General features: G+C 36.9%; 1 protein-coding gene across 2 annotated transcripts in view; it reads left to right on the top strand.

Moving 5' to 3' along the window:
• Positions 1–12,362, top strand: part of Prkg1 (protein kinase cGMP-dependent 1) — a 1,231,555-nt gene that overhangs the window by 1,105,111 nt on the left and 114,082 nt on the right. For both annotated transcript variants that reach the window (XM_087584755.1, NM_001105731.4), the window contains 1 exon segment: positions 4,480–4,554. In XM_087584755.1, the coding sequence (XP_087440881.1) occupies positions 4,480–4,554 (75 nt within the window).

Below are 12,362 nucleotides of genomic sequence, written 5' to 3'. Positions count from 1 at the left end.
AGGCTATGGTCCAGCTGGTCCAACAATGGCTACCTATGAATGGATGGTCCAAGAATCTCATAGTTGTTTGGTCCACAAGGCTGGATGTCTCAGCCGGTCTTCGGTATGCTGGAATTCTGAGTAAGTAGGCTCTAATGCCAGGGAAGGAATGCACTTGCTAGCAGGAGCAAGCAGGCAGAGAGGGAGGAAGCTTCTTTTTCCAAGGCCTTCTTCATATAGTCTAATAGCAGAAGGTGTGGTCCCGAATAAAGGTGGAGCTTCCCACCTCAAAAGATCTGCATGAAAGATTTAACCTCAAAGATCAAGATTAAAAGTGGATCTTCCCAAAACAATTTAATTAAGAAAAAAATTCCCTCACAGGTATGCTCAGTCATTTGGATTTTACATTCCAGGTGTAGTCAAATTGACAACCAAGAATAGCCATCACAACCACCTATAGTAATATGTCCTAAAAGACATGTTTGACAAGGATGTTTGACAATTACCTGAACTGCAAATAAATAAGCCCATCAATAATAAGTTTATTAATTAATTCTGTAATTCTACTATATAGCTAATCAGGCTTTCTTTAATAATTTATTGACGAGAGGAGAAATACATAGTAGGGATCCCTTCAGACTCAGCAATATTATTTGAAAGTTCCACATCTTCCTAAAGTACTTCATATAATATAATATAATATAATATAATATAAAATTTTTGTTTAAAAAAGATTTACCATTTTATCAGAATCTAATTATTCAATGTATGGCCCTACATTCCCAAAGACAAAAATTATGATCCTTTGTATGTTTATTGTGAAAAGAAATTATGTATGTTCAATCTACAGTATAGAGTATAAATATTTGTGTTTGTGTACACAGTTATCATGCTTCCCATTTCCCTGGGTTATATGTCCATGTGTGTTTCTATATGTATACAGAGACAGAGTGGTAGATATTCTATGAGGTATGTACTTAACAGCTACCTGTTAGCTGCTAAAATATTCCTTAAAATTTTTAAAGATAAAAATAAATAAGTATACAATAGTGCAAAGATAAAATAATTTTGAATCACAGCTAGTTAATAGCTATAACTCTAAACAAGGCTACACTGAGAGCAAATGAAAGATTCTCTCTAGTCATGTGTCATTGGGTGACTGTAGATGTTTTTGTAGATTTCTCTGAAATCAGACTTTCTCTAAGATTAGGGATGGACCAATACCTTGTACAGGAAAGTAAGAAAATTAATCATATAAGGAATAGTGGTGCTGGGGGTAGTGACACAACCTATAATCTTACCAGTCAGAAATCTGAAAAAAAAAAAAGGATCATGAGTTAAGACGTTTGCTGCATTGCAAATTCTAGACTAGAGTGGACTTTGGGGTTGGAAAATCATCTCAAGACAAATTAGATTGTCCAAATCCTAGGGTAAAGCCACATACCACTGTTGAAAAAGAAATAGTATCAATAAAAGACTCCTGATGGCATTCTGCTACAATCATAAATCAGTTCCTGCCTCAACTATCATCAGAGAAGCTTCTCCTGTAACAGGAAGGGACAAATAAATCCACAACCGGACATTGTACACAGAGAGACAACTTAGAACACTCAGCCCAAAATGGGAGGTCTCTGTCAAATCTCTCCCTCCAGGGCTCAGCGAACCCTGTGAAAGAGGAGGCAAGTGAGTGTAAGGGAAAGAGGTGATGGAAGACACCAAGAAAACAAAGGCCTCTAAATCAGCATAAGCAAAGCTCATATGAACTCACAGAGCCTGAGGCAGTATATGCAGGACCTGCACTGGTCTGTACCAGGCCCTTCATGTATACAGTATAGCTTCTGGTTTAGCATTCATTTGGTATTCCTGGGTGTGCCAATGGGTGGGTCTCTGATTCTTGTACCTTCTCTTGATCTCTTTTCCTTCTGTTTGTGTTGTCTATTTCTACTGTGTTCGTTTTTGTGTTATCTTATTGTTTTATAATTTTATTTATCTCTCAGAGGCATATTTGCTTTCTCATGGGAGACAGAAAGGGTCTGGATCCGGATAGGAGTGGAGATGACAAGGAAGCGGGAGGAATAGATGGAGGAAAGACTGTAATCAAGACGTGAAAAATTTATACTTCAATAGCAAGGAAGAATAAAAAAGAAAAGCGGACGTGTTATGCCATTATTTGAGTGAAAATTTAGGTTTCTGTTCCCTGTCCTTTGTGTCCTTCATTAGAATGTTACCAACAAAAATTATAGGGATTCAAGGTAAAAACTAAATAAATAAAAATTACAGTAAAGTATTAAGAAAAATACAAACAAAAAATAGAACCAAGTAAAGGGGAAATGTTTGAAATCATCTTTGAGCATTTTCCTCAATAATAGAGATTACCTTATCGTTTATTTTATTGATAACATTTTTGAGGAATTTTTAGACTTGCCTATTCAGAATGAATTAATAAGTTCATTATATTAAACCTCATATTTTGGAATGAGTTTCTTAATTTCCTGGGCCTGTGTCTCAAAATTTCCTCTTTGTCTCCTTTTGTATATCAGCATGACCGTATTTAGCACAGCATAGAAGTGACCCAGCCTCCCAGATGGATCACAACCAGGGATCTGAGATAACAGCTGTCCTCTGTCGCCCTAGTCTTCTTTATAGTTTTTGCAAAAAAGTAATTAAAAATGAAAGCAGTTAAGTAACTTTAAATTCTAAATCATCAAATTTTCTGCTGTGGCTCAGAGGCTGACTGCATAACTTATTACTTGGTGCTCCGAATGCATGTCATTTAGAGATTAAGATAATGAAAAGGCTGTGGGTGTGATTCAGCATTGTACAGCTTCTCTAGAATTTAAGAGACCCTGGATTCAACCCCCAGTACTTCCCTAAAGGAATCATACAGGTGGAACAGGGAAGAACACAGGGAAGGTAAAGTGACTGGCATGTAAGTATAAGGACTGTCGTTCAGCCCCCTACACAGCTGGCAAAAAAGCCCATCTGGAATCCCCATGGTCAAAGAAGACATAGGGAGTCCTCAGAGCAAACTGGCTAGCTAGAGGAAGCTAAGCTAGCAAGTCAAGTTCTGTCTTTAAGGAGAGGTCCCGCCTCAATATACAACATTGGAGAAAGATCAAGGAAGACCCTTGGCATCAGCCTCTGTACGCACACAACCGACACAAACATACATTTACAAATATTATAGAGGTATAAAATGTGTAATTCACAAATATTATAATGGTATAAAGTGTATATTTCTACATAATACCTTAAAACACCTCCTTAAAAGCCTACACAGTACTAGTTTTTCATCACTATCTTCTAAGTGTGGTATTGTGGATAGGGGTTGTAGTGTCAACTTTTTTAATAGCAAGGAGAATGCTCACATCCTATCACATTTGCTAGGTGTTACGATCTAGGGTGAGCTTCTGACTTTCTTAAGAGCACCAATAAAATGGAGGTGACACTAACAACATCACTGTGCAGTACTTGTCATGCCGAGCAATGCCTGGCATATTTGTGACTCTGACCCATGTGATCAAAAACTTGGCAGAAAGAACTCAAGGGAGGAAAGGTTCAATTTTAGCACACTGTGTGAAAGGATTTGGCCTGTAGTTACCTGGTTATGAGTACTCAGACAGAATATGATGGCAGCTGGATGAGGCAAAAGTCAGTAAGTAGGCACCAGAAACAAGATATGGCCAAAGTAAATGATTAACTCCAGTGAGGCATTACCAGAAATACATGAGACTGATGTTCTGGTTAGGCTTGTACTGACTTTCTCTTTGTTATCCAGTCTATTTCGGTGGTTGCCAAAATATCATATAAAAGGAGTTTCTGTACCTGGTTGTATTCAGTGTATTTCAAGAATAAATTCTACTACGTATGTATTCGTTTGGTTCTTATTTTCTATAGCATTTTATATTTTAATCATATGCTAGATGATGCTTCATTCTATAAAACAAATCTAAAGACAGTTCTAGATATAGAGTAAGTATTGAGGAGATGGGCTTTAAGTAGTTAACCTTCCTACTTCATCCCAAAGTCAATTTATTTTCACTTTTCTACAATTCTTACTTTGTCAATGATTATTTGCTTTCTTTTCATTGGAGATGCACCTACAGGTTGCCTTTTACAGTTTCCAATAAAAATGACAAAAATTAATCCTGGTTTACTGACAGGCTTCCCTTATTGGCCGGTTTTGTTATATCAGTTAGATAAGAAATTGACTCACAATTAGTATAGGCTCCGTATCTGTTTTTGCTAGACACGCGTGTCAAATATGACTAGATGTTAACTACAGGGGTTGACCAGCTAGAAGAGGCCCCTGACCTCATAGTGTTTATCATCCAATCAGATGGGAGTCTGCTGTCTGGTGTGTTTCTTAGCAGTCTACCTAGATTGTTTGAATTTACATTTTTAAGGATGGCTTTAAATCACTTCACTATTAATGACTGGTTGGCGTCCTTCCCACTTTGCAGAGGACTTAACACTATCACTCTGGGTTTCCTCTGACAGCTCTTTCAAGCATTTAATTGGAGGACTGGATGATGTCTCTAACAAAGCATATGAGGATGCAGAAGCGAAAGCAAAGTAAGTGAGATTTGTTTTGGGGACTTTCTTCATCTTGATAAAAAAATGACTTTGCCAAGATTAACCAAATATTTGGACTTCATGTCAAGTACTCTGGCAGTAAAAACTTGATTACTTAAAAGAAAAATTAAGTAAACAATGCATGTGTTACACAATGTGCTTACTTATAATGGTTCTTTTCAACATGAAATCCTTTGTGAAGATCCACTCAAGCAGGTAAGTGATAGTTTAAAATCCGATGTAAACAATTACAATGAAATGTAATTGTCAGACTGAAAATACCTTCTGATGCTAAACGTATTTTTTTTACAAGGATGACTTCCTATAAAACAAAGCTTTGCCAAAGCTTTTTGGCAGACTTGATATATTCAAGATTCTTTTGAAATGTAATTTCAAAAATATTAGTTACTTTGAAAACAGTGGTCTTTATAATCTTCTCCTCTTTCACTCAATACAAACTGACATTCATAGTCTATTAAATAGATAAAATTTAGTGTGAATTCCATAGTTCACACCAAAATTTGATTATCAAATTTGTAGTGACCTAAAACACAAAAGAAATAAAATATTTCGCTCTAAATATCCATGAAAATAACATTCGAACTAGGAGTAATATATTAAGAATTATACTCCATGTTAACCTCTTGAATACATACAGATGTGTAAGTAAGGTGACTGATGGCCAACTTAGAAATATAAGCAGCTGCCTTAGACTTATAGAACATAGTGTAGCTGCATTCATATACATATGAATATTCATAAACATATGGTTTTGCCAGCCTTAATTATCAGTGATGGAGAAGTGACTGTAAACGAGACTCTGCTCAGGATCTACTGACTTTGTAGGAGTAACTGTGTGATGGTTTATGAAACCTGAACATTCATGGATTCACTTTCCTACACTGTACTTTTAGGGACTAAGGAAACAAGTATACTAAAGTGGATTCAGACAGTTAGAAGGAAGATTTGGCCATCGTTTGTCACACTGTAATATGAATCTGAACAAAGATGAAAAACCCTTTGCTCCTGTTTATCCCTCTTGAGCACCACTCCCAATACTTCTCTCACAGCCTCAGTTAGCCCTTCTTTAAAGTGGTAGCTTTTGTTGCATTTTAATTGATGACCTTATGATAAAAGCAATCTTTGTAAATTGCAAAGTGCTACAAAGGTGGATGGCCTTGTTGAAAGAATCTTTGGAAACATACTTTAATTTTACAAATGACTCTGAAAACAAATATTAATTATTCCAGATATATTATAAAATATTTTACATGACTAAGGACTTTTTAATCTTATATAAGTTAAAGTTGTTGTGTTTATATAGTATATCATCAAGTTATACTTAGGCTAGAAAATATTCATAGATATTTTTATAAAACACTATCAGTTTGGCCAAACAGTTATGGTTAAGGAACAAAGAAATAATAAAATGACTGTCTTCATCAAGGTCCTTCCCAATATGTTTATCTTACCAGTAGATTTGCTAGCTTATAATTTGGAATCTCAGAATTTGTAATTTCAAAAATGTTATTTACTTTGTAAAAAAAAAGTGGTCTTCATAACCTTCTCTTTCACGCAAAACAACCTGACATTTCATATCCTATAGTATATGAAACAAACATACAGTAGTTGAGGTATACAACATGATTTGATATAGGTATCAATGAGAATCTGGTCACAGTAATTAAGCCAATTATCCCATCTATCACCTCACATAAGTTACTCTTTTATAGGTGGTGAATTGTTCAAATTTAGATTAAATTAGTCACTGACCTAATCAATAACCATCGACCTGATGGGAATTATTGATTTGGTAAGCCATAGATTGAGTCAGCAACCAGAAGGGATCAATCACTAGTCAGATTAGTCACCAATTAAATCAACCATTTGCTGGACCAAACTTGGTTATAGAGACCTTTGATTAGATCAGCTACTAATCTGATAAGGGCAGATGAATAGATCACTGTTCAGATGCCCTGCTGATTGATAAGCTGCCTCAGAAGACACATTGTCTTAGCAAATTTCATTCAGAATACATTTATCTTAAATTGCCTGCTTATTACTAAGACCAAGTGAATTTATTCTTAATAATCTTTAGTGTTAATGATTATTTAGAACGTATAAATAGCTTGATTCAAAAAATTAACAAACCCCTGATCTGAATTCTAGGGAGAACAATAATAAGTTTATTCCTTGAAATTGCCTTATAACAGATGTTAGATTATTTGTTGTGGTGTCTTTTACACTGTTAACACTAGTGCTAACATATGAAGGTGTCTGAAGTTGTAGCCATCCCTTAATCATATGTCCTTAACTTGGAGGAAGCTAACTCTTAAGTTTCTGCAGGGTAAGCTTTTTAGCTGCATGGGCAAACTTCAGCATCTGTGTTACCATTGTTGCCTCTTTCTTCCACTGATTTTTTTCCCTTTGAATACATTGTACACTCACATGCTACTTAAGGAATATTTAAAGGTTCACATGTGCAGTGGAACCTGGGGACATCCTGTAATTGATTTACATTTCCTGGGTGATTCTGTTAATGCCTTTATATTTCTATATAGACCGTGAAGCCCAGAGCAGGCACAGCTGAGGTGATGATTAAACTCCGCTGTGTGAACTGAATTGTTTTCAAGGTCCCCTTTGGTTTTGCAAAAGTCATGAAATTTAAGGCTAATATTTCCTAAATCCCCATTAAAATGATCATGTTACTTACCCATGTGAAATGGTTATTTTTCTATGTCTATTCTTATTTGGGGAAGGAGAGATAAAACTGGAATGACTTTAATAACTCATTCCTTTGGGATACTTAAAACTCAGAGGTGAGGAACTCATTATCTACTTAACATAATGCTCAATGGCAGACTGATTGCCCCAGCTATGCATGCTATTCTTAGAAAACCCACAGCAAGCACATAGATCAATCAGTCCAGGAAAATTGGCTTGAAAGAAACACCCTATTGAAAGGTTTGCAAAAACTCTTTTCCTGAAGGATATGTGTCTTCTCCCTATACCACAATACAGCTTTTCTTACTTTATTTTTTATTAAAAAAACTTTATTTTATGGCACATTCAGCCTTTCTTAATTGCTAATAATCTTGACTAAAGACTTTGCTTTGTAAAATATGACACAAAGATTGGGAGAAAAAAATATAGTATCAAAATTAAGGATCACTGGCCATCACTTAGAATATAAAGTAGCCCGTGCAATGATATGTCCATATCATTTTTGCTGCAAGGACACTCATTCACTTGATAAAAAGCATTTATAACTTTACTTAGTATGAGTTTTCCATGGTACTATATAATGTGCATAACTGACACAAAACACATTTTCCAATACTAGGGAATATGTTATAGTTTGAAGGAAAACTGATATATTAGTCAGTGGTTGTTTTCACCCCATATTTTTACAAACAAGTTATGGCAATTATTGTCATATGATTTTGAGTATTCTACCTCCATCCTTGTAGAAAGCTTGTCTTTTAAAATCACGGCTATCCATTAAATATAAAAGTAAAAATTTTATTTCATTATTTTGAGCCTTTTGACAGAAGAGTTTTTTATTAAATAATATGTTTTATAGTTAGCATAGCATCGATGTATTTGATGATAAACATTATACTCAGAAGTAACAGCCAAAAGAACTTCTATTTTCTAAATAAAAATCTGAATTCATATATACTACACATACACACTGAACTTAGCTTATCATAAAAACCTTTACAGCAAAAATTGTACTCAGCACAGCTCGCATTAGCCATCATTATAGTCTCAGTTTGAGGGCATAAAGTAGGCAAAAAAAAATGTAATACTGTTTTCATTTGTGATACGGTTTATTTTTATTAAAATGTTTTATACCTTTACTTTTTATAAAAACAATATGGCAAGATAGAGAAAGAAAAAGAAAGCCAACCAAGGCGATCTAACATGTCCTCCTAACTGCCTTTCTGTTTTCCTGACACTTGACATGTTTCCCATATTGTTTTTCTCCATTTGGCTTCATCACATCGTAAACCATACAACAGCATTCTCTGTTCTGCTGACATCTTCGCGGTCAGTACTGCGAACACAGGGAATTTAAACTTAGTTTTCTAGATTGACTCAAGGTACCTTACCAATTCAATTCATTCTTCTTTTGATTATAAGTTCTCAGTCACATCTAAAAGCAGAACACCAAAAAGAAAGCCTCCGCCCATAGCAAGATCCACGTCACACATGGTCCATCCAGCTGTGCAAATTGCCCTGTGCCATGCATTGGTAGAAAAGTTAGTGTTTTAGACCAGTTGGTCCGTTTACCACCTGTTCTATCTGCTATCTTTTCTTGATGTCTGGAGGTATTCTTACCTAGGTACTTTCGCTGAGACACTCTGGTGGCTGAAATAATAAGTTTAGTCATGCTCTAAGTTGATGAGAACTAATATTGTTCTCCATGAGAATCCCATCATCATTATAAAAGCCCATGTGAAGTATAGACATTCCTTATAACCTGCGATGTTACCTGTTATATAAACCAATACTCCCTCATAGTCCCCCGTGAACCACCTGTCTTACCCATGTTCCTTCATTTCTTTATATACATTAATTTATTCAACAGATAACTCTCTATACGCCTACAACACCCCCCTCCCAAATACTGACTAAAACAGACACATTCTTTGCTTTTGTGATGTATTTGGTTCGGTGTGAGAAAGACAACCATACATAGTGACTTCTATGATGAAGTGACATTTTCAAGACATTTGAACTGAATCCTGAGTAATTAGTGGATGCTACATAGACATTAGTGGAAGTGGGCTAGGCAAAGATGGACTGAGAGGATTTCAGAATAAGAAGCACTTAATGGCAAATGACAACCGAAATGTAGAAGGAACCGGTGACAATGCAGAACAGGCGGAGCATGAGGCTAGGGAACCCATTCTTGAGAACTTTAGCTTTGAAAGTCTGGAGAAACAATCAGAAAAGTCTACAGAGACATAAGAGGTACAAAGAAAACCAGATGTGTCTGTTGCACTGAGACCAAGACCAGAGGAATGAGTCTTGGTCCAGTGGGGTTGATAGGTCAAAATGGCAGAATAAAAAGGCAAACGTCACCAGGACCTTCCTGGTTAGCCATGTTCCCCACCCCTTCCACAGGGAGCCAAGTCACTTCACTTCCATGCATTGTTCCCTAAATAAATATGTTGGATTCTAGGGAGAGAATGGAGCAGATGTTCAAGAAAGAGCCACTGAGCCAAATCATGATTTAGACGACAGATTTATTAAAATTAACAATAAGCAATATGGCGGAACAAGAGGACTCTAAAGGAGAGTTTCTGCCTTGCAGAATAAAGCAAGGTGAGTCCTACTTTTAAAGATTTCCCAGGGAATGGGAAGGTCTTGCCCAGCCAGGAAGCAGGCTTAGTCAACCTGTGACCTATGCTACATTACTGACCTATGGAAGCAGGGCATATGTGACTCATAATACATGACAAGGGTCACTCTTTCTCTGAGTAAGGGGGTTGGGCTTGGTTATTGTGTGTGATAATGGTATGTGGACCTTGTTTGGTCACCTCTGACCAGGAGAGAGTGCGTGAGACCTGCTTACAGCCCTCTCTGATTTAGGGCTTCATTACCCGAAATGTCTGAGTTCGGTAACAGGATACATGTAATAGATTCACATTGCACAGGCAGAAGAATTAATGTAAACACAGAAAAAGAAAATCAAGGTAAGGAAAACAAAGCAAGATGCAAAATGAGCCTAGTTCTCACTGTGTGAGAAAACAATAACATCCAAAACCAAGACAGGCACCAGAGAGCTGACTTACTGTCACTAAACACTAAAACAGCTTAGCCACTTCTCTGCCCCTCCTTGGTAAGAATTAACCAGAATATTGGACCACGTGCACCAATCCCTCAACTTTCTATTGAAACAATCTTATTCTCCTGATTAGTGCTCATTGATTTAAAGCTCCTGTTCTGTTTACGAGCTCATTTGCAAAAGAATGTTTTCATCTGTTTGGTATTTTCCCAATTACTTTCGGTGGTGAGCCTTGTTGCTTGATATCATGTGACAGCAATGAAAGATGGCCTCTCCTTCCATTTCATTAGCGGAGATGGCCTTTAGTTGCTCAGTCTGTTTGTCATAGGGAGGTTGCTGCTGTTTCTCCTTGCTCTCTGGCATCAGATCTTCCTCAGGCCTTTGATCATTAACTCATCAAATGTCATTAGTGGCACAAGAGGCCATGCAAATCAGAACCCAGGGCTGGATTGCTTGGTAGTCTGTTTTGAAATGTCCTTGGGGTCATCTGGCATCTAATAAAAATATGATTTCAAATGGACAATCCAGTTCACAAGGGGCTGCTCTTTTGAACACAGACTTTGAAATTTGGGCTCCCCCCGCCTTTTTTTATTAGATTATTTTTTTCTCTCTCCGTGTTCTAGCAACAAAGATCTTAGCATTCCCACAATCTTATCAACAATTTACTTTAAACAACTCAGCCTTGATCTAAGCAATTCTCAGGGAAATGGGCCTAGAAAATTGTTTCTTCCCCTGTGGAAAGAATTCAAGGGAGCAATATCCTGTTCCCAAACGAGAACGCCACGCCGATTAAAGAAAACTGCAAAGTGGCCTTGTGAAACTAGTCCTTGTACCAGAATTGGGACTTCCCGACCACTTGCATGTTGAGCTGTCAGAGGATAGCCCCAAAGTCTGGCAATCAAAATTATCTTCATCTTATTGCAGAGCAAATGGGAGGAAACAAGAAAATTTTGGAGCACCTGTTTTTTTAGCCACGCAAGAGCTGTTTGCTTTTGAATTCCAGGATGTGTTGTCTGGCTAAGAAGGGCTATGGACTATGACCACCAATAGAAACGCTGATACTTTAGTGTGGCTTGAGGTTTCAAAGAGCAGGACGTCAACTCCTCTCTCAAGGACAGTGAGGCTGATTCAGTTGCACCTTTAGAATGTGAGTTCAACCTAAAACTACTTAGCCCCAGACAGAAACGTTTGATCTATTTTATTTTTAAAAATGTAAAGCTCTCAAAGGCCGTTTGCTAAGTTCTTCTGTACTCTGCCTGCCTTTAAGACTCCCCAGGTAGCAAGACTTTATAGATGGGAATCCCGGGATGTCCTTGCGTGCAACCTTTTCCAGTTAACAGAGAGAAAATAACTAAGATCCTACTTCTGCTTACTTGGTTAATGAATACAGACAAATTACTCTATTACCACCTTTCTTTATTTCTTCTGAAAAAAGAACAAATGGGTGAATGAGCTAAACAGAGAGCCTCTACGCAGAGAAACACGATTGGCCAATAACTATTTTTAAAAGTGTTCAGTCTCACGAGCCAATGAGAAAAACACAGATTAAGACCACCTTGAGATGCCACCTCACCCCAGTCACAAAGGCTGTCATCCATAAATCTGATAGCAGATGTTTGAGAGGAAGTGGAAAGAAAGGAACCCTAGGTCCCTGACAGTGGCATTGCAAATCCATACAGCCATATGGGAATCAGTTTGGAGATTTTTTCAAATCATTGTAGATAGACCTACTGTATGACCAGCTATTTCGCTTCTGGGCAGATACTCAGATAACTTGATACCCTATCATAGAGTTATTTGTACTCCTTCACCATGTTTATTGATTCTTTTTTCAATAGAGCACAGAATTGGAATCAACCTAGTTGTACATCAACAGATCGATGGATAAAGTAAAAGTGATTTATATTTTTAAAAAAAAGGGCTTACTATTCAGCTCTCAAGTAGATGCAAGAAGATAGGGTTGACTAAAAATTTTTAATATTAAGCATGGTCATACGATCTTTAAAAATTC

This window comes from Rattus norvegicus, chromosome 1 (genome assembly GCF_021556685.1).
Source record: "Rattus norvegicus strain SHRSP/BbbUtx chromosome 1, alternate assembly SHRSP_T2T, whole genome shotgun sequence".
Classification (NCBI taxonomy): domain Eukaryota; kingdom Metazoa; phylum Chordata; class Mammalia; order Rodentia; family Muridae; genus Rattus; species Rattus norvegicus.
The sequence above is the reverse complement of the archived record's forward strand: the minus strand, read 5'-3'. Positions and strand labels throughout refer to the sequence as shown.